This window comes from Pezoporus flaviventris, unplaced genomic scaffold (assembly GCF_033815535.1).
Source record: "Pezoporus flaviventris isolate CSIRO_AGI_PZ_B2104156 unplaced genomic scaffold, CSIRO_AGI_Pfla_v1 ptg000097l, whole genome shotgun sequence".
In the NCBI taxonomy this organism is placed as follows: domain Eukaryota; kingdom Metazoa; phylum Chordata; class Aves; order Psittaciformes; family Psittacidae; genus Pezoporus; species Pezoporus flaviventris.
The window spans coordinates 5,940,554-5,967,680 of record NW_026892645.1 but is presented as its reverse complement, the minus strand read 5'-3'; the positions used below and the strand labels follow the sequence as shown (position 1 = coordinate 5,967,680).

Below are 27,127 nucleotides of genomic sequence, written 5' to 3'. Positions count from 1 at the left end.
GGCAGTGTTTGATGTGCTTTCACTTGCCCTGCAGGCTTTGAAGAGGTTTGAAGGTGGCTGGAGCAAAGTGGTCTTAAAGTAGGAGAGGGGTTTGATTATCTTCCAGCACCTGCAGGGCCGGTGAGGGAGGTGATGCTGCAGGGCTAAGCCTGCTGGCGTTCAGGTGGGGTTACCTGTAACCTAGGACAGATTTCTGCCACAGGGGAGCTCCCAGTGTGAATGTGGAGGTTTGAAGGTGAAGAACAGAGCAGAGGAGGTGGCAAACTGGTGCCAGGCTATGGGGAGTGGAAGTAAAGCTGGAATCCAGGACACATAAGCAACTTCAGTGTTGCTTAGGGCACTAGAGTGAGAGTTTAAGGCTGGCCCTTGGTGCCAGATGACAAAGAGCAGTGGATGCTGTTGGTTACAGCTGTGTTTTAGAGCTGTAGCTTCCCTTCAGACAGCAGCAGTTCAGCCTTGAGTTGTACCTTTACTGCCCCACAGCCACAGAGGGGCATGGAACAGCCTTTGGCCAAGGGCGGCTCACCCTGAACTGCAATGAGCAGCACGAGAGTGTAAGCTTGTTGTAGGGAGCCAGTTAGGAGTAGGCACAGATGTGCTCTTTGCTAATGGAGAGGGAAGGGAGTGCTGGTGCCAGGAGCAGCATTCCCACTGGCTGTTCTGAGGGAAGAGACACCGTTTCCTGCATCATTGAGCTGAAGCTGGTTTCAACTGTTCCTCCTCTTCAACAACCCAACGAGATGAGTAACAGGGAAAGGGGGATGTCACTGGCCTAAGGGAAAGGCACAGACACTGGAAGCTGGAAGGGGAACAGGCAGGGGTAGAGCTCTAAAAGGGCAGAGCTGTGGCAGCTGTAATCAGGGCAATTGTAAAACTAACAAAGTTGTACAAGCTAAGTGTAAATTGTAAATGGAATGTAAATATAAATGTAAATGTAAATGAAACTTCCTTCCATCTGAGCTTACCTGGGAAGCCTGAACACCACTGCTGCACTGCAGGGCACTTCAACAGCTGCTTTTCCCAGGAGTTCTTTCCAAGCTGGGTGCTAGGGACAAGGCTTTGGGATGTTTGAGCTGGTTTCCATAGCACCACCAAAGCCTGTTCGACCTAGAAGAGCATTTCCAGTCTCGCAGCACATAAAGCCGTGCCGCTGCTCTGGTTCTGCTTCAGGTTAAGGAGGAGCGTTGAACAACGGAGCTGTGTCATCTGGGAAGGGAACTACAAGGCATGAGCAACGCTGAGGCACGTGGGGAGAGTTCCAGCTGGGACAGGAAGGACGAGCAGCTCCCAAGGCTGGGGTAGCGGAAGGGCACTGCTCCCACCCTTGCATCCCTTGCTTGGAGAGCAGGGCCAGGCCTGAGCCCGCAGCAGACACTGAGGCAGGAGCTCAGGCAGGTTGTTTATTGGCAAATAAGTGCTGAAACCCGTGAGCCCCCCCGCCCCAAGAGGTGCTCAGTGCCCTGTTACATCAGAGTGGTCACGATACCATTGGGGAAAGTGCAAAAGTCAATAAACAAGCAAAGTGAGTTCTGTCACACCGAGGGGAGGGCTGTGAACAGAGAGCTTGGTGCAGGTGAGAGTCTCTTCCATCCAGCTTGAGTGGAAAACCAGATACACAGCGGCAGGAGTCCTGCAGGTGAGCTCTAGCACAAAAGCTCATTATAGGATTAAAAGGCATACACACCTGAGCACTCCCTTGGAGCTAAACCACCACGGGCAGCCTGGCTTGGTTACTGTGTGTATGGCCAAGAGCAGCTCGTGGTTGGAGATAACAGCAAGTGGGACTGTCCCTTTCTGCCCTAGGATACACCAAGTCTGTTCACTGCTGCGATGGGAGGGAAAGCGTTACTGAAACCAGTGATCCAGGGGGAAATAAAGTCAGGCTAAAACATGCCTGGACCAGATGCACTGAAAGAAAAGCCTGGACAATCAGCACAGGGAGCAAAGCTTGTAAAAAGGCTTGTAAACTCTTTGCAATCTGTGAGCAGTTTCTCAGAGGAAATGCAAGCAAGATGCACGGCCCCTTGCACTGAGGTTTGATGTCTGCCATACAGGCCCTATGTTATTAGGCTGGTCTTCACAAGGAAACTCCCAGCTCCATTGGCCAGTTCTAGATGGAAGCCATCAGGCACCACGACGGTAAGCACAGCTCTTGGAGAGCCTCGTGATCCTGTTCTCCCACTCATGAGCAAGGGGGGTGGGTTTAATGGGCTCTTAAATTCAGCTTTCTTGCCTTAAGAGCTAGGACCATTGGGGGCTTGGTGTGGGACACTTCCCACTGGAATGCTTGATGGTTTGACTTGGGGAATTCTACTGCTGAAGAGGGAGGACAGGAGGGGCAGACAGGCACTAAACCCACACCAGGCACAAGGGAAGTGTAACTTAAACTCCATGAGCTGAGGGTTACAGCTTGCTGGCCCTGGGAAAGCCACTATGATAAATGACACTGGGGTAGGGCAGGAAAAGAAACAAGTGATCAAGGAATCTTGCACCATCAAGACTAACCCCAAAGCAGCTGCACTGGTAGTGAATGAATCCAGTCCTGGGTGCCACCAGCCCCTTCCCAAAACCTTACTGTAACAGTTCTACCACTCCTTTCCCACAATTCCCATACTAGCAATGGAGCATCGACCCTGAAGAGAGCAATGGTCTCGGATGAAGAAGTCCGCATTAGGAGTGCCAGGAGATGAGGGGTGCATTCTGCTTGTACATTCTTCTTCCTGGAAACATTTAACTTAACAGTTCCAAGTAAGTGACAGGAACTTTCCCTTTCTGGTTCCCTCTTTCCCCTATGAGCCAGTCTGGATCCATGCCTGGCAGGCTGTACACAGTGATCATCTGGGGAGAGAAGACAGCGTTAGACAGGACCTGAGCCTGCTGAGAGAGCTGAGGAGTTCAGCCAGGTGGATGCTGAAAGAAGAGCAATTCCTGAAGCTCATTCAGCAGGCACCAGTGCCCCTTCCCTGGAGCTATTGGCAGCTCTCAGGTAAGGAAGCTGCATTTGAGGGTGACAGTGAAGATACTGAGTATTGGGCTATTTGGTTAGCTGGCTGCAGCTGGACTCCAATAGGAATAAAGGAGTTACTGAGGTGATGTTCTTCAGTAGCAGACAGCCATGAGCACAAGCTCACTGCAAATCAGCGGATCAAGACTATCGAGGCTATTAATAGTCCCATCAAATGGGGCTTAGGGGCAGGAAAAGTAACCAAGACCATGCTGAGCACACAAAGGGGCTGTTAAATAGCTACAGCAACACTGAACCCAAAGGGAAGTTACGAACCTCATCTGCAAGGAGCGCCAGCTCGGTGCTGTCGGCTGCTTCATAGTCATAGAGGACTCTGGCTTTCCGTGTGCCGCTCGCTGGAGGCTTGACTTCATTTGGGTTCAGCACCCCCTCTGCCACGGCACTGGGCACCCCGACAATGGTGGGCACAACGGGGATGGTAGGCACAGCAGGGAGGGTGGCAGCAGCAGCAGCAGCCGGAGGAGAAGCAGCGGCTGCGGGAGGAGAGGTGGATTCTGCATTGCCTACGAACGTGCCTGAAAATCTTACACAGGAGAAGAAGAGAGTTCAGTGAGGCTGCAGGATGAGGAGCCAAGAAAGAGCTGCTTTCAGTGGTTACAGTGCAGAGGTGATGCTCAAGAGCTTCACCCAACACCTGCAGTGCGTGCATGCTGCCCTTCGAGGGGGGAAATGCACTTCTCAGGTGCTGAGGCCATGCAACAGATAATCTATTTGCTTATGTTGATGCCAGTGCTGGCACCCAACCCGCAGAGTATGAGACTGAAGCGTGGCACTAAAGCATGGTCTGGGCTCTGTGCCTGTTTTACTGGCTCCATGGTGCTGTGTCCTTGCCCTGCTCTCACATGCTCTGTGTTATCTGTTTAGTCTGCTTGTCCTTCAGGAAAGGGACAGTCACTGTTGCTGTTAAACTGGATGCCACAGCTGGAAGCTCCAGGCTTTCTGGGCTCTCTGGAGAGAGTCAACGATGGAGCTCAGTCTCACTGATCTCATTTACCCACTCTGCACTAAGGGAATGCAGCTCTGGCCTTTGCAATAAGGCGAAGGCTGAGGTGGAGAGCTCTTAGAGGTCATTGTGTGCAACATCGTACTTACATTTCTCCTTTGGAGCTGCCAGCATGGAAAAGAATGGAATGGGAGTAGTGAGTGATCACACAGAGGCAACAACAGCCCCTCCTGGGTCAGGCTGATGAGACAGGTAACAGACAAAACATCCCTGCTGTGCCCATGGGATGTGCAGCTCCTGCTGCAGCTGAGCATGCTCAGGCTTGCTGCTTGGCAACAGGAATGTGCTCCCATGTGATCTAACTAATTTAGAGGAAGGATGTTCAGACTCTCCAAGCCACCATGAGAGATGAATGCACAAACCCCACATGAATCCAATGGCAAAGTCTGCTCTAGATGCGGTACTGCCAGGGCTGGCCTCCAATCCGTGTGCTCAGAAGCTCTGGGGGAGCTTGGAGGGAGCTTATAACTTCTGTGATGTGAGATGGGGAAGGAGGCCAGAGCTGGGGGTAACCCTCAGAGAAGTAAGAGCCATTTCTTGTCTCACCTGCCCAGTTGCTTCTGCAGGTCCAGCATGTACTGGTAGCACTGAGCATAGTAGTTGGTCTGAGACTCCACAAACTCGTGGAGACAGCGAAGATGATTCACCTGGAGGGAGAAGGAGTTTGGGCTGTGAGTCTGGTTGCCAGGCACAGGGACTCTCTTCCTGCAGCTACCGCCTACCCCAAGGCAAGCAGACTTGTGCAGGCCACTATTTAACCGAGTGACTTGGTTTGCTTGAATACACTAATCTGTTAAACTTGGGAATGTCGCATAGGCACGGGGGTGACCTCGGAGAGGAGGCTGCTCCTGGCACTCCAGCCATGTCCCTGTGCCTGATTCACAGCTCTAGAGACATAACAACAAGGTTTTTCTGGCTTGGAAGCATTTTGAGGCCCACAGATGCCACAGAGGCACTGCCTGTGCCTGCTTCATTGTGTTTCTAGCTCGAGCATTCCAGCTCTTACGAGGAGGTAGCATCCAAACTTAGGACCTCTTGTACCTCTGCTCCCAGTGCAGGGCTCCATGACCCTCATGGCATCCTTCTAGAAAGGAGCCAAGAGTCCCCGTAGTCTCCATCCCCCTGCAGTTACTCACGTGCGTGCTGCTGATCCCCTCCAGCAGCAGCCGTGTCACCTCTGCCTGGCGATCAAACTCGGTCTGTGTGAGCCTCAGCTCGTGCTCGGCCTGCAAAACAGGACAGGGTGCTCAGGACAGCACGAGGCAAGGGCCCTGTTCTGCCCCTTCCAGAGGGGAGCAGCCACCTCCTCCTTCTCCAACCCCCCTTTGCACTGAGACAAGCGTGCTGCTGGCTCAGCAGGGCCCACCTGCACCTCTGGCACCCAGCCTCATGACCTGGGTGAGGATCCCAGGAGCCTCTGGCTGGGCTTTGACTTGATTCCTGCTTGATCCTGCATTGGATCAGTGCATCTCAAGACTGATGCACCCAGGAAGCTCCTACTCCCATAAGACTAGAACATGAAGATGGAGGGGCTTTGTTAATGCTGAGGTATGTGGAAAGCCAGTCCCATGCCAGCACCTGTGCTTTTAAGCCCCTCTTTCTAAGCCTACAGGCACAGGAAGGTGCAGCTTTTGCTGGTATCCTCTTGATCACCACAGAGCAGGGAGCTGAGGCCAGGGAGCATTTACCAAATTGCTGTTACTAGATCCCTCTGCAATGGAGATGAACTTCCCAATCCAACCGCTACCCAAGGCTCTCCTTTGAAGCTAGTTACTTATTCTGAGCTAGGAGGAACTGAACAATGGTTAACTGAAGGCAGCTATGCAGCAGACATTGGGAATTCAAAGACAGATTGATCCCAGAGACTGTACCGGACAGAACCTCTGTCTCCCATCACCAAACAGCATATTTACCCTAGGGCAGCTCTGCAGTGCCAGAACACCCAGGTGAAGCCTTGCAAAGAGAAGAGCTCCAGAAGTCCTGGAGCCATCAGGAGCTCTGGTGCCTGCTCTCTCCTCCTGCTGCCAGAGGGCAAGGGGTGGCAAGCAGGCAGCGTTCTCTCTAGCATTGCATTGCTCCTTAACACCAAGTGGAGCAGGCCAGGTCCCCCTCAATGTGTGCAGTGACCCAAGCACAGAAGTGATGGTCACTCAGCCACAGCTTACTGGAAGAAGCAGCCAGTCTGGAATGGACCCCAGAGGGCTAATGCAGCCAGGCTGGTGCTCTCAGAGCAGTGGCCCCATCGCTGGGCACCCCACAGGAGACCCAGCCTTCTCAGCAGGGCAAGCTGGAGGAGCTGCTGCTGCCCATTGCATCCCTCATCTGTCAGCAGCGCTACCAGTGTACAGCTAAGTGAGAACAAAGAAATGCTTTCACAGCTTTTTAATCAGATTTGTCTATTTTAAGCTACAACTGATCTATTTTCTTGCATCCTCTGTATGAAAGGGATTATTTAAAGGAGAAAGGGGAATGTACCGGGGAATGCCAGGGCGATACCAGTGCAATACCAGTGCAATGCCTTCCTAAGCACCAAGAGATTCCTGACTTCAGTGGCAGCATTGCTATCTGAAACTTGTGTCAGGCAGACCCAGCTCCACTTGGCACTGCCTGGATGTGACCCTCTTCCTGCCAGCTCTGAGCAGTTGCAGGACGTAGTTTCCTATAAAGGCAGCGGTGGTCTGTGGCCTGGGAGGTCACAGCCTTGTGCTTCTCCAAGACATGGAGAACATTGAAGCTTACTGACATTGGTCTATCCAGCCAGGACAGATGGAGGAACAGAGCCTTCATGCCTAGAGCTGACTGCAATCAACTTGTTTGTTTGAGAGACTGAAGGATTTAAAGTACAGATGAGCTGGGGTTGCTGTCATGCACAGCATGCAGGAACGTGCCATCTACCACCTCACAGCTCAGGCTTCAGGCCACCATCAGTCAGGGGTGTTTGAGGTATGAAAGGCAATGGGATCCCAGAAGGTGGCTCTGGAAGCTCCATACCATGCTGGAGCTGCACACAGAGCTCACCCTGGTCTCCAGGCCACTAGCAGCCCTCCATCCATCTTCATGGACAAGTCTCACTGCCCATGCAGAGCCCAGAACACAAGAGCTGGGACTCTGCCCCCATGGCTCCGCTCAGAAGGGTAAGCACAGCTCACCCAGGCAGAAACAACCCACAACAGGCTCCAAACCTCCCCCCTGCCCTCCTGACAGAACTGCTCCCTTTGGCAGCTGGGGCTGCTCATGGGAACCCTCTGTCCTGGCTTCAGCTCTGCTCAGAGCTCCTGCTGGGACCCCAGAACAAGCAGGCAAGGGGCTACTAGAGGCTAATGCATGGCACATGCAAAACTGGAGCAGGCAGGGCCTTTTCCACCAGAGCAGAGCTGAGTCACAGCACAGCACAGCACCTCTGCTCTGTGACATCCGTGCAGGGTCCTCAGAGCTGCCTTTTCTCACACACAAACACACACCCAAGACTGCCTCTCACAGCAGGTACAGCCACCAGCCCGCAGGGCAGGCTCTTCCCAAGTCACTGCTGCACTGAAGCATAGGGCTGCAGGACCAGGATGGGGCTGATGACAGGAACATCCCACTGATCCTCCCCTGCCTGCGTGCAGGGAAGGAGTCCACAGCACCCCCACCCCTGAACGCCAGCATCACCCCCGGAAGCTTTGAGCACAAGTTCAGCTGGGTACTTACTTTTTCCACCTCGTCACTCCAAAGCTGTAGGGGCCACAGAGCAACAGGAAAGGAGATCAGTGTTGGAGACGTCAGGAAGCACTCGGCATTAACACCAATGGGGAAGGATGCTCCGTGGACACAGGAAGCCAACTCCAAGACAAGCTCGCCCTTCACCCAGCAGCAGCTGCCACATTGATGCCCCCTCCCCTCACTCCTGCATCCCCGAGCTCAGTTTTATGATGGGGGAGCAAGTCCACACCACCAGAGCCAGCACATGATGCTCCCTGCCAGGGCTGTTACAGCAGCTGCTCTCAGAGGGCTCCAGGAGGACCAAGCAGCAGAGTCCTCTGAAGAGCAATTTTGCTGCAGCCTGCAGGGGTTGGTGTTGAGGACAGCCCTTCCTTTAGGATTGTGAGAGGCAAGCCCATGGATAGGGCCTGGGAGATGCCATGAGCTCAAGGCAGGCAGAGGCCAGCGTTCCTCACCCACTGGTCCAGAGAGCTGAGGTTAACGGGATCACAATCCAGCCAAGTCTGTGCTACCAACAGGAGTGTTTAGGTACAGCAAGGAGGAAGAAGCAGCAGGATGCTGCCTTTGAGACAGGCACAACATCACGCTACTCCCTCCTCCCCTCGTCACCCATGGGGGCACGTTTGGGGCAGCACAACACTGCCAGCTGCTTGCTGGGATCTGGCTCCAGGACATGAAACAATTGACAACAAAAGTCACGTGCAGCAATGGGAAAGGGAGAGAAGAGGTAGAAAAACACATTGATCCTTCCCAGAGGTCCTCGGCACACAACTACTCCCTCAGCTCTGGCGACACGAATCACCCTGGATCAACTGGGAGCACAGCAGCAACACCTCCATCAGTGAGGCCGGGGGTGATGGCCTCTGAGGACCTCAGCTTCACCCTCTCACGTCACCTTTGCACATCAGGGATGTTCACCATGTCATGGCTGAAATGCAATGCAGGCACGTGGGAGCCTTGTAGTGGATGCTGTGGTGTCAGAGGGGGAACATGATCTGTGTAAACCCAAGGTCTCCCAGCTGAACCCTGTAGAGGTTTGCTCACCATCAGCTGCCTCAGGTGGGCTGTGGTAGCCCCAGGTGACGAGAAGACTTCACCAGCCAATATAAGGAGGAGCTGCCTGTGCTGATGAAGCAGGAAGATGTTATATGGGGTTCATCAGCTTGCTGTTAGCTCCTGTTCCATGGTATGTACCCTGAGTGGCATCTCCTCTTACCAGAGTAGAATTCTTTTGGCTGGTCCCCTTGTGATCCCAGGGTTTCTCTGTGGAGCACTCGGTGCTCTGAGGCTGGGTGTTTGCTCTGAGCTTTAGGAGGATGTTTTGTTACTGCAAATTGAGAGCTGGTTTAAATAGTACCTGGGCAATCCCAGTCATGGGGACATAAACTCCTTCCCCTTCTCAGGCTAAAGGCTCTGGAAGGCAGATGGTGGGGAGATCTCTGTAGGCAGGTCCTAGCTTGAAGTGCTGCTCTGGCACAAGGCCTCTACAGGCACATCCTTGTGTTTTTGGAGCAAGGTTTGCTACAGGGGCAATGGGAACCATTCACTCCAGCTACAGGTCTGCCTACTTAGAGGCTGAGGATGGTACTGAGGCCATTTCAGGCCCATTTAATCCCTGCAGTAACCACTGAATTTGTAGCTCGATTTGTTTCTCTTCTATTAGCCTTGCTGTGTGATCTCCAGCCCTGCTCCTGTGCTGCTCTGGGGCAGCTTTACCCAGCTCTGTCCCTGGACTAAGGCACTGTGTGGCCCAAGCAGCCCAGGGAGTAGAAAAGGTCATGATCTGCACCCCTCTTCCTCCACCCCAGCTCAAGCCAGAGGAACCCTCTTTAAGGAACTCAATGTGTTGTTCTTGGAATCACTCCTAGGAGCATAGCACATGGCAAGTGGCAGGGTCTGAGAGAAAGGGATATTGAGGCTCATGCTGCCCATGTAAACCATATACAAATTCAAAAGGTCAGTGTGGGAGAGAGGAGAAATGGCTCCTCAGCCCCCAACACATACAAACAAGGGAGGTGCTTGTCTGTAGATGGATCTAATTCCATCTAAATCCCTCCTGTTATGGAAGGGGAAGAAGCAAAAGCACCATGTTATCCAGCTCTCCAAAACCAAACATCACTTTAGAATCCCAATCAATGCTCTGTAGAGGGCATATGGTCCAGGAGAGAGCTGACCCAGCTGCTCCTCTGAGACAAAGTTGTTACCTGGGCATAGGAAGCCATCCCCTCCTCCAGAAAGGAGCAGTGCTCAGCAGCAAGCTGAGCAGCAACCACTGCTCTATACTGCCAGTACACACCGAGACTAAAGCAGCACAAGGACTCTGGCCTGGAAGAGAAGCAGAGCAAGAGTATGAAGAGCTCCTACCTTCACGGTGCCTGACCCCTTGGGGTGAGTGCTGGGATGAGAGAGCTGCTTGCACAGCGGTGCTGCCTGCATGGAGCTGGGGACCAGCCTGGGCTCAGCACGTTTCCTAACTAGAGATGCCAACTGTTATTCCAGGCTGCAATAACCACCAACTGCAACCTCTGAAACAGATGGTATGGAAGCCACAAGGACCACAGCAGATTTCCTGGTGCGAGGCCTTGCTCTGCAACCATCAACCGTGATGAAGGTCAGTGCTAGCTGCTCACCTAGAGCAAGCCTGTCTCCTGGAGCCCTGCTCTAGCTGTCCTGTATCATCACTGCTGCTGTCAGAGCTTCTCTAGCAGAGCTCTGAAGGGGGACCACTGAACTGGGCACAGATGTGGCAGGGTAGACACCTATGGTCTAAGAACCCCCACAAAATCTACTCCTGTTGTGTTACTGTACTTGGCATCTGCTCCCCAGAACAGCTTTGCAGTACAGCAAAAGCAGACCAGCTCACAGTGTGGTGAGGGCTAGACATGTTCAGCTGAGCATCTGGGTGCTCTGCAAGGTGCTGAGTCGTATTATGCAAATGCCTGCCTTCAGGTCTGCTTTAGAAAGCCTCTGGGAATGATGAGGATCCCCTGGTCCAATCAGAGCTATTCAGAGGCAGGAAAGCCCAGTTTCTCTCCTCCAGTTCTCCTGGAGGTCAGTTTTAGTCCATTCTCGTGCTGTCCTTGGAACAAACCTTTCCAAGGGGGAAGGCAGCACCGCAGGCTCACTGCTAGTTGCTGTAGTAGATAAAAGCTGAGCAATTACTACAGCATCACCAGTACCAGCTTCTTCCTAAGGAATCCCATCATTGAGCCTGTTACTATGGAAATAGTTTTCCAGCTACAGTGCAAAGCTATTTCTGATCCCAGCATCACTCTCCGAGAAGGTCAGGTCAGATCCCCCTGGGAGCTAACACTGATGCTATCAGCTCAGACCTACCTCTTTCTTCAAATGGGAAGAGTTTCCCATTAACTAAACCCAACTTGTTTCCATGGTGTTTTTGTTTGTAGAAGGCTGGGCTATCCTTTTTTTCCCTATAGATCCCACTTCCCAGCCCTTCCACTCCCAGATTAGTCTATGACCAGGCATCAGTGTAGTTATGAATGCTGTTTAGGAAGCAAGATGATCAGTTTTCAACATTTTAAGGAGCAATGTGACATTGTGCAATGGGGAGGCATGAACACAGCACGGAAAGTCAATTGCTTGACCACAACCACTCAGTGCAACACAGTAGGGATGCAATGGGCTGTTCCCCACCCCCAGAGCATCTGCCTGCAGAACAGCCACCAACAGACAGGCCCCAAGATGAAAGGAAAAAAATGATCTCTCTATGCAGAATAGGCAAGTCCAAACTGTCAGACTGTGTTTCTGACACGATGGGTGGCAGAGAGATTCCTCCACCTTTGCTTCTCTTGACCAAATACAAAGCCTCCGAGTACTGATCAGGATGTCAAGCATGTACATTGCCGGTGTACAGCTGGAGCCACCCAGAAAGGCTCACCTTTGAGTTTTTTCCTTTCAATTTCTGTACTAGCAATAAAAAAAAAGTCAGAATATCCCCACCAGAAACATAGGAAAGGATTGGCAGAGAAACTGGAAAGCAAACCAAGGAGCCAAAGTGCCAGGCCCTGACCATGCACCCCTCCGGGGGTGATGTGCATCCTTCAGGTGGAGTCAGAGGAAGCCTGGGCAGCCCATGTCACATTAAAATGTTGAAAACAGCAGAGCACTGGGTCTGATTTGTAAGTCAGGTGGAGAGAGGGGCAGGAAGAGGTTGGAGAGGCAACATCTATGGGGAGGCAATCTTACCGCTGAGGCGCTGGCGGAGAGAACGTAATTACGAGGTCTAGTCTCCTGAAAGTCAGGCACAGCCTAATGGGGGAATAGAGTTTCATGTACAAGTCACAGGAGGCCACAGGAGTCACTTGGGCAACGGATGACAGAAGGGACCAGCATCTTTCTCCTGTCTGTGCTGGGAACTTAGCTCAAATTCTTATGGATGGAAGAGGGAGGTCTCCCAGCAGTCTGGGCAGTGGTGTGTGGAAGCCAGGCTTGTGCAAGAGGAGGTGGACTGGCTCATGCAGTCACTCAACCAGCAGGTATTTCTACGGTTAAAACTCTGCCTGCATTTACAGCTTGTACAGCAGCCAGTTGGAGTGGACATGAAACAGCACAATCTCAGATGCGTTTCCCCTTCCCTTGCAGCCAGCAGGCTGCTCATGTCATCTTGGCTCAGTCCAGTGGGCAGGACCTTCCTTCCCCATGCTTCCCACCCACTGACCTAAAAGTGTCCCTGTGGAGGGCCCTATCCTTAAGGTGAGCATGTTTACTAGCACCAGAGCACCCTTTCCACAGTGCCTGTTAAACAAACATCTCGTTCTTACTCTCCCCAAGCTTCTGGGCATGTTTCTTCCTAACAGATCTGTTTTCAGTAAGGGGCATGGCTTAGCCAAAGCAGATCTAGGCCAAAGCCTTGCTGTTGCCAAAGGTAGTGTAAGAGTTTTCATCTCAGAGGTCAGAAAACCTTCAAGCCACCCTCTCCATAGCTAAACCTCTGCCCTGGGGCAAGAAGACTTAAGCACTCTGGAAGTTTTTCTCATTGGAAATGTAAGGGATCCAGTCCACTTGCACGTATGTGTGGGCTCACTAACCAGCACATAACGTGGTCTCTATTCAGCTAAGCTAAGGCTAGGCCTCCTCCTAGGATGGCCTTTGGCTGTAGCAATACCCAAAAAGATAAGCCAGCAAGCTAGCTTACGTCAGGACCATGGCACTGGTTCTATGGATCAGGGTATCTTCCTTGGGCAGCCTTTACCTGCAGTGGTTGGGCTGTGAGGCTGGCACACAATCCAGCTGTAACTCAGCTATGTTTTAATCCTCTCAGGCCCCATGTTTCCTCTGCCAGGTTAATCTCTTTGCAGCTCACCCACATCTACTTATACCCGCTGACCCGGTTTGCTGGGCCCCAAGCAGCTTGCTGGGATGAGTGAGCAGTGGGTGGCAGAGCACTCGGGCAGTCCCCACAAGAAGAGAGCTTCTGTAAACCATCTAGAAGGTTTGGGGATGGCTGGAGGAAGGAATAAGGAGGACTCCTGTTACAAGTCAAACCTGAATACAGGGAGAAAAATGTACCAGTGAGATCTGAGGCCAGCACAGCAACTAGGCTTGACTCCTCCCTGTGGGGAGAAGAGATCTTTCACAGGAATAGCTTCTTAGGCTTTATCTTTTAAGGTTAAGAGCCATCTCCTCCCATTCCCTGGTCTCCAGGGAGTCCCACAACTAGTCACAGCACATGGGATGAAGGAGGCAAGCTGCTCTTGCACGCCTGTGCATGGAGAAGTTTTATTTGCAAGCAGTGGTCAAAAGGGATCCACCTCCCTCCCCCTTTCACTCTTGTAATGGGGAAAAAGGGCAGAGCCCTAGAGCCAGGAGGACAGAATAGCACCACAACCAGTTCAACCTGCCTGTCATTGTCTCTGGCTGCCTCCCTTCCAGGAAAGGGAGCTGCCACCCAACCCAACCTCCTCTGCTTGCAGCCAGAGGAGCCTGAGTGGGAGCCTCTGCCTCTCTTGAGCATTGCTTGCAAGCAGTGGTGATGGAACCAGTGCATGCTCCAGAGGGGCTGCAAGCAGCTGACGGATGCTCCCATCTTTCTGGAGCATCCTCCCCAGGCAGCCACAGCCCTGACCACACTCAGTACATGCTCCAGGGCCAGTCCCAATGAGACAAGGGAGATAGGAATTTTCATTTAAAATAGGAAAGAGACAATGAGAGGTGGCAAAGAAAACCAACCCATCACAGCACTGTTAGCACAGTCAATACTCACATCTCCCTCACACTGAGCAAATCACAAAGAAACAAAACAAAAAGGTTAGTGAACAAAACAGCATCAACAGGAAGGACAAAGCACAAAGTCTGAGGGAAATGCACAAGCCCAGACACCCACACAGCAGCTCACAGGCCTGGGCAGCGGCACACGTGGAGGGTCAGTCACGACACAGAAGCTGTAGGAACACAAGTTTGCACTGCAGAGGGGAAGAGCAGGAAGAGAGTGGTGAGCTGGGAGAGGTGCCCTACTTGAGGCCAGTTTGGATGGAGAGGTGGGGCATGGGATTCCAGGTGTGTCACAGGGAACTCTTGTGCTCTAATGATGAGTTAATGTGTCTGGAGCAGAGGCAGCAGTTGTCCCCTGCTTTGTTGGGAGCTTCTACCTGTGTCTTGTCCTCTAGCAGTTAAGTGAAGCAGCCAGGGACCCCACATTTAAGCTAGGCTGGGTAGGAGATGGGTGCCCACAACAGCAGCTGAGGTTATCTTCTGTTGTGTGATCTCTGTTTCAAAGCAGAGTGGCTGAAACACCTTGGAAAGCCTGGAGTGACTCTGATCCTGCTTGGGGCACCCAGCCCTGCAGGTCCAGTGGGAAACCAGGCTTTTCTTTTCCAGACAGAGAAGTCCTTCACCCAAGGGTCTGGGTGCAAGTGAGAGGCCTTGGGATCACTTCATGTAGGAAGCAAAGAGGGTGAAAATGGAGGAAGCACAGGAGGTATCTGAATTCCTGCTCTGATTTGAGCTTAAGATAAAGCAATGGCCACCACTTCCCACTGAGACTGGGGGCACTTCAGAGGGGAATCTGCGATCCCTGAAGTTAACTTCAATGTATCTGAGTGACCTGACTGATGAGAGGAAGCTTTTCTTCTTTTAAAAGGGCAGCTATGACTTTTATTCACCCAAAGCTTTGTTCAGGGTTTTCCCCACACAGGCCTAAGCACTCTGTTAGACCTGCTCAGGGAGGCTGCTGAGCTTAGCACAGCTTCCCCATATGGCACGTATGCAGTTAGGGCTGGAGAAAGGGGAAAACACCTGGGAACTGGTCACGCAGGGAGCTGCAAGGGCAGAGGCCCAGCTGAGCAGATGGCTACAAAACAGATTCATGGCAGGGCTCCTAGGCTGCTATCCCAGAGACTGACTGACAAGGATTCCAGCCTACTCTGATTGCACCTTTGGTAGCTGAGCTCCTGGCCCCAGGCTAGAAGCAGAACTTGGCATGTCCTTGTGCCAACAGCCAGAGCACTACGGGATGGCAGTCTGCTTCAACAGGGTCCTCCAGGGAACCCAGCAGTGCCCAGCTACATCCTCTCTGCCTCCTCTACACCGCCCCTGCCCAGGAAGAGCCAAGCTTAGGAGATGCTTTAGGCCCAGGAACACCCTGAGGTGGTGTCAGCCTCAGACAGGCACTTTGAAGTGCTTGTCCCCATTACTCAGGCCTGTGGACAGTGGCACTAACTGATTTACCAGCCCCTTCTGCACTGCTCTGACCTGGCACCTTTGGTAGTTTACTTGCCATGGTCTCCCCAAAGGGAGAGGACAGGACTAGCCCGGAACTCAACAGCACAATGAACTAAATGCAGAGGTTGAGGGAAGGACCACTTGGTGGCCAGTCTGACCCCTGGCCATGCCTTACAGGCTCCTGCAGCACTCCTGCCTGGGGAAGACTGAGTTGGCAGAATCCTAACTTGTGTGAAAGCCTGGGACTGCTTTCACACTGGGACTGCACCTCAGCACACTGGTGCTGGGACTGCACCTCAGCAGGTGCTTCCCTTGCACACTTCCCAGCTCAGCACTCTCTTGGCTTGCTTTAAGATTCCTCAGGGAAACTTAGTCCTCAGAAGATGCAGCCCTTAGTTACTAGCACAAATCATCCAGCAACCACTATCAGTCAGGAGGCAGAAAAGTGTCACGTAGAACTTTCCAGACTCTGGAAGCTCACAACTATATGTTTCAGCAGCTCCCCCAAGGGAGGACATCTATGGACGGGTCCGTGGCTCCTGCTCACAATTCCCTTGTGCACTAGACAAGGAATTCCTTGCCCTCCCATGCCTGCAGAGCCAGGACACGATGGAGCAGCCTAATTTTGTCCATGTGAGCCAAACCCTGGGCAAGAAGGACAGAGAGGGGAAGGAGGGAGACAGTTACCGCTGCTTTGGCCTCGGCAGCTTTGGCTTTCTTCAACCTGGCCTTGCAGGCATCCAGGTCCAGGCGGCAGTTCTGCAGGGTCCTCCTCTCTTTCTGGAAGACATAGAAAATGGGTAAGAGCAGACCCAGGACTTTTTGGGAAGGAAGGGGACAAGGTAACATGTAGGAATCAGATCTGTTTCCTTCTAAAAAATGCTAGAGAGAAAGAAGCATCTGCTATGTTCATCTCATTAGCAGGGGTTCTGAGCCTGGCTGCCAGGGATACAGGCTTGCTTTCTGGGAATAGGGCAGCACTAAGGTGCAGGAGTCAGGAAAGGAACTACCTTCCTCATGCACACAACTGGCAACCCTTCCCTGCCACAGAGGGAACCCTGAGGAGATCCAGCACTGGTATTCCTCCATCCTTGCATTCTTTCAGGGGAGAGGTAGAAACTCCTTTCTTATAGGGAAAGAGAATTCTTCCAGTGCTGTTTCCCTCTCCCCCCACCTTTCTCATGTCCAGTGAGGTGAAACCTTTCCTGCTGCCACACTTACAGTTATGGTTCGCCAGTCCCCTTCCAGGAAGTTGCGCAGCGGGGTCAGGAAGTTGATGGATGCAGACTGGATGAAGTCTCGTTCTGCTGCACCTAAGCGCCTTTGAGTCTCTCCAACTTTTATCAAGGTCTTCCCTGCAATAACAGGAGACCTCAACTCCATGAGAATCCATTAACATTGTGTTGGCTTCAGCCAACTCATCTAAAGCCACCAGGTTCCAGCGCTGGGGGTCAAAGGCGCTGTGTATCCTGCCTGGGCAAGGTGACCATGCCTGTACCACACCAGCTTCAGCCCTGTCTACAGTCTGCTTTTAGCTTGAGGCCTCTTCTCAGCTGCTTGCAAGGCAGCTTTGATGTTATCTATCTGCTGAGGCACTTACTCCACTGATGTCCTTTTACTGCTCCACCTGCATGCACACAGTGAATGCTGTTTGCCTCATAAAAGAGGCCCAGGAACAGAGCAGCAAATTAAAAAGCACCAGAGCAGAAAGAATGAGTTAATGAGGCAGTGCTGGCCGTAGGTGCAGTTACAGCTGGTCTGCCTGCAACAGGACTGGCTATTGAACAGCTATTGATCTGGAGAGCAGTAACAAAGCTCATGGCAGAGGCAAGGACAGACGGAAGGTAAGACCTTCTGTGCATGTCTGCTGCTCAAAGAGGTACCAAATGCCTCCAGAAAGGGGCAACTGTTAGGATTTAAGAGCAGAAAGGTGCTCTGTGTGGTCGGGAAGGGGCTTGTTGAGCCTTGTAGACAAGCACCAACCTTTTCAAGTCTGTTTTCCTGTTCTCTTTCTGCTAGAGAAAGATTTCCACACTCCACTTGCAGGACACAGTTAAAGGCTGGTTCTCCTGTTCAGAGCCTATAGAAACTCTGCAACTGGATACCACCTTAGATCAAGTATGCTTAAACTGCTCAAAGCCAAAGCCATTCACTGCAATTCTCTGTCCAGGCTGGTTTAGAAAGCCACAGAAATAGCACAGAATTGTTGGGTTCTGTAAACAGTTCCATTACCTACCCTGGATCCATGTGTCTTTATTTCTTTGCTATCTCTGCCAGACTTGAGTATTGAGAATGGGGAGATCCCTTTCCCCACACAGCATGGAGCATGCTTTGCTGTGGAGTAAGTCTTGACTTCCTACTCCAGATAGGCTGTTTGCTTCTGTGCTAGAGAAGACCCTTCTCTGGCTTCAGCTTTGACACTAACAGGCAGGTTGCCGCAGGGGAGAGCAGGCCACTGTGCCCTCTTCAAGAAGCATGCTGCAGGTGTCTTAACCCAAAACAGTCAAGGGGATGCTCCCTCAGGAAGGGATGGATTCCCAGGGCTGACTTACCATAAGGTGTCCCTGGCCCAAAGTCATTAGCTGCTTCTGTCATGTACTGTGCCAGCAGCTCCCCGTTGGTGACCCGGGAAGGCACCTTCCGGTCAAGCTTCTCATAGAGGAATTCCTCTACTCTGGCACCTGGAATGAGGATACCACTGGTGGTTACAGGATGGAGGATGAAGGAGGGACCCCTGGAGCTGGCGTTCAGGGTAGCCCACCCCATGCAAGCCTCAGTAATGCACTGGATAGCAAGCACCAGGAGAAGGTGTCCCTTCCAACCCGCCCAAACTCAATGCAACAGGGCTCTCTGCTAGAGGGCATGTCTTTAACACCTGCAAGTGGTAGTTGTCCTTCAAGCATTAAAAGAAACTAAACTTACTAAGGTTTGGCTGTAACAGAACTTCAGTCTGACGCAAGATCTTCTCTGTCCAGTTCTTCGTGCAGTCTGCCCTGGCCATAAGGTTTTCAAAGTGGGCATCTAGTTCAGTCTTCTCAGCCTGACCCAGCTTTTCTTCAGTAAACTGCAAGAAGGAGGCAGTTGTTAGAAGGTCTGTTCTACTAAAGCAAACTAGCAGTGTGCTACAGGACTATTAAGAGACACTGAAGCTTCTTGTGTCTCATGTGTTTATCTTAGAGTAGAGCTAAAAGGCCTTCAAGGTGTCATTCTTTGTTCCTAGGCCTCTTTCATGGGAAGAGAACAAATTTTGCCCAAGAGTGGAACAAGGACTTAGATAAAAACAGAGTGCAGGTTTGAGAGGTGCTCCAGAATCAGTAACTTTTAATAAGCTCTGGTACAAAAATACTCTAGTTGTGAGGAATCCATTTAAATGAGAAGAACCGCATGCAGAAGAGCAACAGACATCCTTCATGTAAGGGAAGGTGTCATCTCCCTTCACCTCCTCCTAACCAGCTCTATGTCCTGCAAACCCAGCAGGATTGGGGATGCCACTACCACCTTGGGAGCTGAGCTTTCTTCTCATCTTATTGGACAAGCATGTACACCCTGGTTTTGTTACAGGGCTTGTGAGTGCCTTCTAACAGCCATCACACTGAGAGGGTCGGAGCACTGCATCCCAGCTCTCCTCCTGCCTTGCTGGCAGTGAGCTGCCACCTCAGCATCCGACCTTTAAAGAGGCTCAAACTCAGGATTTAGACAATACTTCTAGCAAGTGACTCTTCCTCTAGGACATGCTCTGAAGCAGGGTACCGAGAGGAATAGAACAGTGTCTGGCTTCTCTCAGCGCTTGGATTCTCCCTCCCTCCCTCTGTGATTCCTTTTGAGTTTAAATTCAACAGCAGGGAGAAGCAGGCTGTCCAAGGCTTCAGTGTTCTTATCCTGGGCAGTAACATCTGACACAAGCGGGTTGGTCTGTCTGGAGGTGCAGCATCAGACGGCCTGGACACCCTCCCATTGCTTCCTTGGGGGATGTTTGAGAGAAGCGCCCGTTCCCTCTCATCCCAGCCCCACTTTCCACTTTCTCCTTTCAGTGAAGTTGCCAACCTCAGTGTGTTTCTAAGCTTAATTTCCTGTTTTTGACAGAACCAGCATCTTGTTGGATCATCCCAAAAGATCCCTATGGACAGCTGAGGTTGCAGTTGTCCTTTTAGCCCTTATTGCTGGCTTCTGCTACCACTGTTGAGTTACCAGGATGTGATACTATAAAATATCTGGTAGACTCGGGTGCCAAGAGAAACATAGATGAAATACAACTCCTGCCTGAGCTTCCACTTGTACCTTCTCTCCCCTCCCTTATCCCACAGCTCAGAGGAGATGCCCTCTTCACCGGGTTTCAGTCTGGTGGCTGCTGCCTCTCCTGAATGGCTTTCTGCCAAGCTCTGGCTGCCCAACAGCCCAGTTCACATCCAGTACAATGCTGGGAACAAAGTGAGATAAGGAGCAAGCCCAGAACCAGCACGGGAGGCAGGCAACCAGCCCTTAGGAGTCCTGTTACCAGCCCTGTGCAAATGTTCCTAGATGTCAGAGATACACAAGCCCTGCAGGTATGTTTACACAGTGACCTGTTTGGGTGAGATTCGAGCTAGAGCCACTGAACTGCTTTGCCAGATGTCTGTGGTGACACACAGTGAAGTGCAAGGACAGTCACACTCCCTCCTGCAGCCCAACGGGGCTGGAGGAGTCGCAGCCATCCATGATCAGGCATCGCTTTACTGCTCACTTCCTCAGCATCAGTAGCCCCTGGTTACTAGCACTTAATTTCAGCTCAGTCTTGCCCCCCTGGCTATTGCTGGACGTGGCTAAAAGCAGATTCAAGGTGAGAGGGTGTTTGTGCTGCATTGTACCTAATGTCTGCGATTGTCTTTGAGGGCTATCAGACATGTGTGAGCGGCTGGGGCTCTCTTCCTCTGTCGCTGTTGGAAGCCCAGGGCTGTTTTCCGACTCTGCCAGGCTGGGCTGAGTCACTGCCATACAGCAAACTGGGGCTTCCCAGGTATTTGGCATCAATTCTCGAGTCATCTGTTTAAGAGCTATAACTCTTTGATGCAAGCATAACAGTCTCTCTTGTCCCCCTTTCCCAGACAGCTTTTTCAGATCTCATCTCACTTTCAAGTCCAGCTCTTATTCCTGCAGTTCAGCAGCATCCTGCATCAGCATCTGCCCTGGAGCTGTCAAACCTAAACCTAGTTTCTTATCAGCTGAATTTAGTCAGCTTCTTACAGCATTGCTGCAGTCAGATCACTGCTGAAACCCTCCAGCATCCCCACTGCTACTGCCAGCCTCTTGAATCGCTCCAACTCTGGGGTCCTTTGCTCTGTTCCCAAGCAGCATCTCCAAGCACCAATGCCCTTTGCAGCTCTTTCGTGTAACCTACCCCTTCACCCAGTGCAGTGGAACAACTTGCACAGCACTTGGCCAGGGAGCAGCCAGGAGTCAAACTCAGTTCTTATCTCAAGATAGGCAATAAACGTGTTTGTCTTGCAGTGCTGAGGACATGCACCACAATCACTGCAAGCCCGGGGGCTATGCCAGAAGGGGAGGATGGGCAGAGGCTCAGCCACAGCCTGTGGCTCCAAAGGGTCAGGCCAGAAAACAGTCTCTTATTCAGGCTCTCTCAGCTGGAGGAAAGCAGCGCTTGAATGTCATGAAGTGGGTGCAAGGGCATGGGAGGCTGTTACTCCATTTATACTTAATTCCCTTGGTGTCTCTCTGTGACCCCTGCCCAGGAATCAGCTATGCTGCAGAGTCCTGCACAGCCTGGGGCAGTTGGTACCTCTCACTGCAGGCTGCTGCAGAGGGTGCTCTATTCCTCCCCTGCAGCACACTTCTGCCTTCTCGTCTGTGCACAGGAAGCCACTGATCCAGCTCAACTTGGCCTCAAATGTGACAAATGTGACGGACCAGGGAACTCACCCAACTTCACAGCACTACTGGGGATACAGCATCAGGTGCAGGGGAGAGCAGGACCACCTTTTGCAGGAGCAGTGTGCAGTGAGAACAGATGAAAGGTCTCATGAAAACACGGCCAGCAAAGGAGATGACAGGTAAGTCACACCACCTTGTTATGAGCTGGTTCTTGTCTGATGCAAGTGGGGATCTGAGCTTTCAGATAGCAACAGGTCTCAGCTGCTGATCCCCTCTTAACCAGCTGCCCAAGTCAGTGCTCTCAGTGCAAAGCAGGGAAGAACAGCAGCAGTTTATGAAGTCTGGCTACTCAAACACTTCCAGCAGAACTCCCCCATGAAGGATTTTTATTCCCAGGAATTTGTTTTCATAACACTTACAGAGATTTCATTGTTTTCCTTCCCATTGAACAGACACAAGATTTCACTGTGAGGCCAAGAGGTGCAGGAGCAGAGGTGAACTGATCTCCCACATGCTCAGCCTCCTGACTGTAGAAAGATTAAAAGTGTTTTCCTAAAGGCATTGCTGTCTTTTGCAGCACTGAATACTCCAGACTGCTACAAATGGGGGTGTTATTTGGTTTTATCCGGTTGACTTGGTGCATATCCACCTGGGAGAGAGGCAGGCAGAGCATATCCAACTGCAACGTCTGGGGAGAACACTGAGCTCCTCCGTCCTGCCGTAGCAGAACTACTACATTTGTTTTCCAGAACCTGACAGATCATCAGCCCTGCCCTGAACCGGTTCCAGGATCTGCATCCTGGGATCACATGCCAGTGCTGAGAGGCTCCAGTGATCCTGCCCTGCAGGAAGCGTCCCTGCAGCTGACCCAGCTGAGCACCAGCCCCACGGCTCTGCAGGGAAGCTGGTGACATGATTAATAATGCAGAGCAGCCTTTTGTCAAGTGCCACTCTGGCTCTCCAGGAAGAGAAGTGCTGCATTCCAGGGCATCAATAATTCAGCCAAAGGTTGGGTTTCCTCTGGGAGGCTTGGCTGGCCAGCAGGAATGCTGGATGCATTATCTAGGCCCATGGGGGCAAGCAGGCTGAGCAGCACTTGGGTGACAGCCCCAAGAGAAACAAGACTGTGCTGGGCTGCAGTTAGGGCAGCTGCCTGCATTCACACCTCCCCTTTTCCTAAGAGAGCTGGTAGAGACACTAGTGGCACATCAGGAGGGTCAGCAAGTAGAGTTGAGCAGGATGGGTCCCTCTGTAGCTACAGCATCAAAAAGGCTCTGCCTATAGCCCTAGTGACTTAAAGCCATCAAGGTCAGGCTGTAGAACAGCACATGAATTGTTTTCTTTGCTAAAAGCCCCATAAAAGTGAGTGCACTAAAACCCCAGTGCTCCCACTGAGCTATGCCAACACCACAGCTGCTTTGCACAATGCAGCACAAATCGACTTGTATCTCTTCTAAGCTTGTGTGATTTTTGCATCCCTGTCCCCTCCAGCTGGCCCAGGCTGTATGTGACCTCTGCCAGGGTAGCTGCAGCCCCCTTGCAGAGAATCTGGTGGCAGAGTTCAGGCCCTTGTACCACTTGCAGGGTCCTTAGTAATGTTCCAGGTGGACATCACTTACGATTTTCCACCTTACATCACAAAGATCAAACCAGGACCAGGAGTCTTAAACCAGGAAGAGTTTCCTTCATCTGCCACTAGACCTGGGCTGTTGGATTTTCTGAAGCCCCCAAACAGTTCAAAATGCTCAGGCTATGGTAACATTTGTTCTTTGGGTGATCAGAGGCATGACAGAATCAGTTGAGGCAAATCTACCTCCCGCCTTGTACAGAAGCCACAGCTGCTCAGTCAGCATCTAAAAACTACCTGAATTTCAGCAGCTCTGGACAGGATACAGGGCACGCTTCAAGTCTTTGGTCACCAGGAGTCAGGAGAGCTAGGCTGTGAGCCAAGTGAAACTGTGCTAGAGGACAGAAGGAAGCTGTAAACAGGCCAGCTTGCTTTAACTCATGAGCAAGACATTTAGAAGAGGAAAAAGATACTGCTGTGGTGGGTTTACTTTCTCTGGATTCCAGGTGCCTACCATGCTGCTCTGTCACTCACCTCCTCAGCAGGGCAGGGGGGAAGAAAAGAAGATGGGAAAACCCCTCATATATCAAGATAAAAGGGAGTTTGGTAAAGCAAAAGCAAAGGTCATGTGCAGAAGCAAAGGAAAACAAGAGATCTGATCGTCTACTTCCCACCAACAGGCCATGTCTGGCCACTTCCTGGGACACAGGGCAGTTGCTCCAGAAGACACACATCATAAATAACCAATGCTCCTCCTTTCTCTTAGCTTTGATTGCTGAGCAGACATCATAGGGTATGGAATATCCCTTTGGTTAGCTGGGGTCTGCTGTTCTGGCTATGCCCTTCCCCAGGATCTTGTCTACCCCCAGGCTATTGGTGAGGGGGAATGTTGGAGAGGCAGCCTTGATGCTGTGCTAGCACTCCTCAGCTGTAGCCAAAACACTGCTGTTATCAACACCCTCCTAGCTACCAACACACAGTACTATGAGAGCTGCTATGGGGAAGTTAACTCCATCTCAGCCAGACCCATTACAACTACCCTCACAGACTCATAGGTGTGTTCCAAATGGAAACACGCTCTGTCTTGTACCTCTTGCCTTCAAACCCCTCTACTTAAGTCACTTGTTGCTCTCTTAACATTTCCAGCAACCAAGGTATCAACCCCCGTAAGGTCAGCAAACAGAGTCTATTTTGTCTATTATACATATTAAAGTCTGTTTTATCACCAGAGTTCAGGGAGATGTGAGAGTCTGTCTGCAGGAGCTTCGAGATAGAATAAGTCAACCTCTAGCTGCTGGTAGTAATTACATTAGCAGTGGGATAAGCACCCAAAAGCTGTACTCACACTTGGGCAACTTCACCCAGAGCCAATTTATATCAGAAATGACAAAAGACAGACACCTACAATTATTTCCAGACAGCCCGGAGAGAGCCTGGCTTGCAGCCTGTCTAGAACGGAGACATCCAGTGTGTTACCTTTGGAAGGAGAGATGCCAGTTCTGTGGGGAAGCTGGAGCTGTTGGCACAGCTTCCCCTGCAGAGGTTTGGGATCAGACCACTTACTGATTACTGGAAGGTGCATCTGGTCAAACAGAAAGGCCTTATTCTTCTTCAGTGAAGATGAGAAGAATGATCTGTTTGAAGTTTGTCTGCAGGTGCTGCATCCCACCTGAGGATGCATCTTGATGGCTGTGACTGGTGGTGTGTCAGTACAGTTACAACCTCAAGGAAGATGATAAGCCCTACAAAAGCTCTTTATCCTTGCAGCTGCTCAAGCCTAGAAGCTTGTTAAGCTTGTTCCTTACTCCCAGGGTAGCAAAGCTGACCACCACCTTCCCACCCCAGCTTCTACTCCCTGCTTTGCTTTTCTGAAGGAGATTATAAGAGATGCCATGATACCCACAGAACACTGTCTGGTCAGAGAGCTGTACACACAGTCCTGCTAAGGTAGTGCTTATACAGCTTTGGGGACATACCACACAGCTTTTGCCACAGCCACCTCTGTCGTGCTCCTGCTGGAGATGAGGACAGGATTGCCCACCCTGGAAGCTGCCCAGCTTCTCCTCAGGCAGGTGTCCTGCTAACTGCTGCTTGAGCTAGGAAAAGCTATGTAAAGGCAGCAGTGGGTTTCTGAGTTATTGTTTTGGCCTGAGAGAGGTCAAGCCTAGCCCAAAATACTTCATCTGGAACCTACATTAGGTTGTATTCGATAGGTTTCAAACCAGGACTGCTCCTGCCCTCAGCTTTTGGGAAGCCACCCCAGAAGTGGTATGCTGAGCACCCCTTCCCCCTGGCTGAGCAACACTAAAGCCCTTCTTCAGTTGGGGTTCAGCTCTTGCGTGTTGGTCAGACATCTCAGCCAGACAGCAGGAGCTAATGGTGTCTGAGCAGCACAGCACATAATGGCCAGTCCATTTATCTCCCAGTCGCTGCGGTTCCAGTAAAACATCACTTTGTTAAATGCCTGGAGATGAAGAAAGCATCTCCAGTGCTACAGAAAAGGGAGCTTATTCTAGGCAGGGCTTATTCCCCTCCTGGAGGACCTGCTGTGCTGAAGAGTGCTACAAACCCCGTCCTTACTGCCAGCCACAGACCCCAACTGTCACTTGTGGCTCTTGGTGGAGACAGGGCAGTGCTCACCCACACTAGGACTCCATGGGGACAGCCCAAACAGGCCAAATCCCCCCCCCCCCCATTACATTTCAGAAGGTGTTTTTCAGCCTCAGTAACCATTTCCTTGCAGTCTCCCCTCCTCACACAAACACCTGACTGCTGTCCACAAGTCCCAGGGCCCGTTTTGTTCCAAGGAATTACTACTGTAATGAGACATATGAATATTCATATACGAGATTATGTGGAGTAGGTGTCGCAGGCAGAAGCCACTATTTATAAACGCCTCCTTTCTCTGGAATCACTGCGTGCAGACACTGTTCTCATGCCTGTCTCCTTCCTACGCCTTGAAGCTAAAAACCACTTATCAGAGATTTACAATAAGGCTTAACATGAGATTTCTTTCCATCATTTCTTTCTTTCCCCTGCAACCAGGGTCATTTGCATGAGAACAGCATCTTAAAGCTTTCCATCTGCTCCTTCTTTTGCACCTGTAGTTAATCTCTCTCTTTTTCATAACATATGACTCATTGGCACGGTCGCAGGAGGTGATATCTGTTTACAGGAGATCGGTTCCTAAAAGAGCCGGAATGACTCCGCCACGCAGAAGGTTTGCAACAAGACAACGCTGCTCTGTTTATCAACCCCCACACAAGAGCCTTGTCTTCTACAACACGTAGGAACGGCCCAGTCCCAGAGGCACCGGGGGGAGTTCACTTTGCAGGCAGGATCCCAACCAGCTCTGACTGATCTCTCTCCTCTCCTGCCCAGCCAGGAGCGGGTTTCCAGTTGTGCCCAAGAAGCAGACTCAGCCACCACATCTCATCACTTTCTGCTTTGCTCCTCATGGATAGCCCTGTTTCTTCACTCCACAGCTCCGGGAGGGGGGGGTCTTTGCATCCCTCAGTGTTTGTGAGGGCCAGGCCTGATGCCACATCACCCTACTGAGACACTGCTTGCTCAACCTCAGCAGCTCTTTCCTATCACTTTACAGCACTGTGTTTGGGCAGGGCCTGGGAGCTGCTGCCTGCTGAGGGGCTGCGGTGCAGACCCCCTCACGGCCACCTCTGCCACACGCCCTTACAAAAGGGCCCGGGCACAGCCAACAACAGCTCTTTACAGGATAAGCTTTACCATAAGCACAACCACCGTTAAGAAAGCGACGTCCCCTCCACAACCCGCAGGTCAGAAGCCTCTCTGGGGCTCTCCTCATCCACCTTCACCACAGCAGCAGCCCCACGGTCACGCAGCACCGCTCATGGTGGCTGTTGCTGATGCTGTGGCTCAGACCTACTCATTCCCCAGCCTCTCCGGGCTGCGGCTGGGGCAGGCCCGGAGCCCCGGGCCCCATGGCGCCGTTGCCATGGCGACGCGCTGCGGCCCACCCCGCTCACCTGCATGGCGCGGGAGAAGAAGACCCCCGCGTCCGACGCCAGCTTCTTCACGTTGAAGTCCATGGCGGCTCCGGGACCCGCCGCCGCCTTCGCCGCGCCCCCGCTGTCACCGCGGCCCCGCGCCTCCGCCCTTTATAGCCCCGATCGATGCCCTCCTCGAGCCGCGCCGCGGACTCTTAAAAGGGCTGCGTGTCACCGGAGGGGGGGGTCTCCCGGGGCTAATCCAGCCGGGCTGGCGGGCGGCACCGCGGCTGGACGGGAGAGCCGAACCGGAGCGGTCC

The 27,127-nt window shown here is 52.0% G+C and overlaps 1 protein-coding gene and 1 long non-coding RNA gene across 6 annotated transcripts; one reads left to right on the top strand and one right to left on the bottom strand.

Annotated features, from left to right (window-relative positions):
• Positions 1-1,386: 1,386 nt before the first annotated feature.
• Positions 1,387-27,071, bottom strand: SH3GLB2 (SH3 domain containing GRB2 like, endophilin B2). Of its 5 annotated transcripts, XM_061477000.1 has the most exons (12): positions 26,847-27,071; positions 18,333-18,474; positions 17,963-18,091; positions 16,632-16,765; positions 16,098-16,190; positions 11,937-11,999; positions 7,719-7,742; positions 5,165-5,254; positions 4,575-4,675; positions 4,118-4,132; positions 3,281-3,548; positions 1,387-2,838 (listed from the first exon to the last, which is right to left on the bottom strand). In XM_061477000.1, exons 1-12 carry the CDS (start codon positions 26,907-26,909, stop codon positions 2,731-2,733), a joined length of 1,230 nt encoding a protein of 409 aa, XP_061332984.1. In that variant the 5' UTR covers positions 26,910-27,071; the 3' UTR covers positions 1,387-2,730. The 5 variants fall into 5 exon arrangements, with proteins under 5 accessions (XP_061332984.1, XP_061332986.1, XP_061332985.1 ...); XM_061477002.1 differs by lacking the exon at positions 11,937-11,999; XM_061477001.1 differs by lacking the exon at positions 4,118-4,132 and having other exon boundaries at positions 26,847-27,070.
• LOC133281436 (uncharacterized) lies at positions 8,860-23,064 on the top strand. Its single transcript, XR_009747512.1, has 3 exons — positions 8,860-8,916; positions 12,333-12,443; positions 22,025-23,064. It is a non-coding gene; the product is annotated as an uncharacterized LOC133281436 (long non-coding RNA).
• Positions 27,072-27,127: the final 56 nt, after the last annotated feature.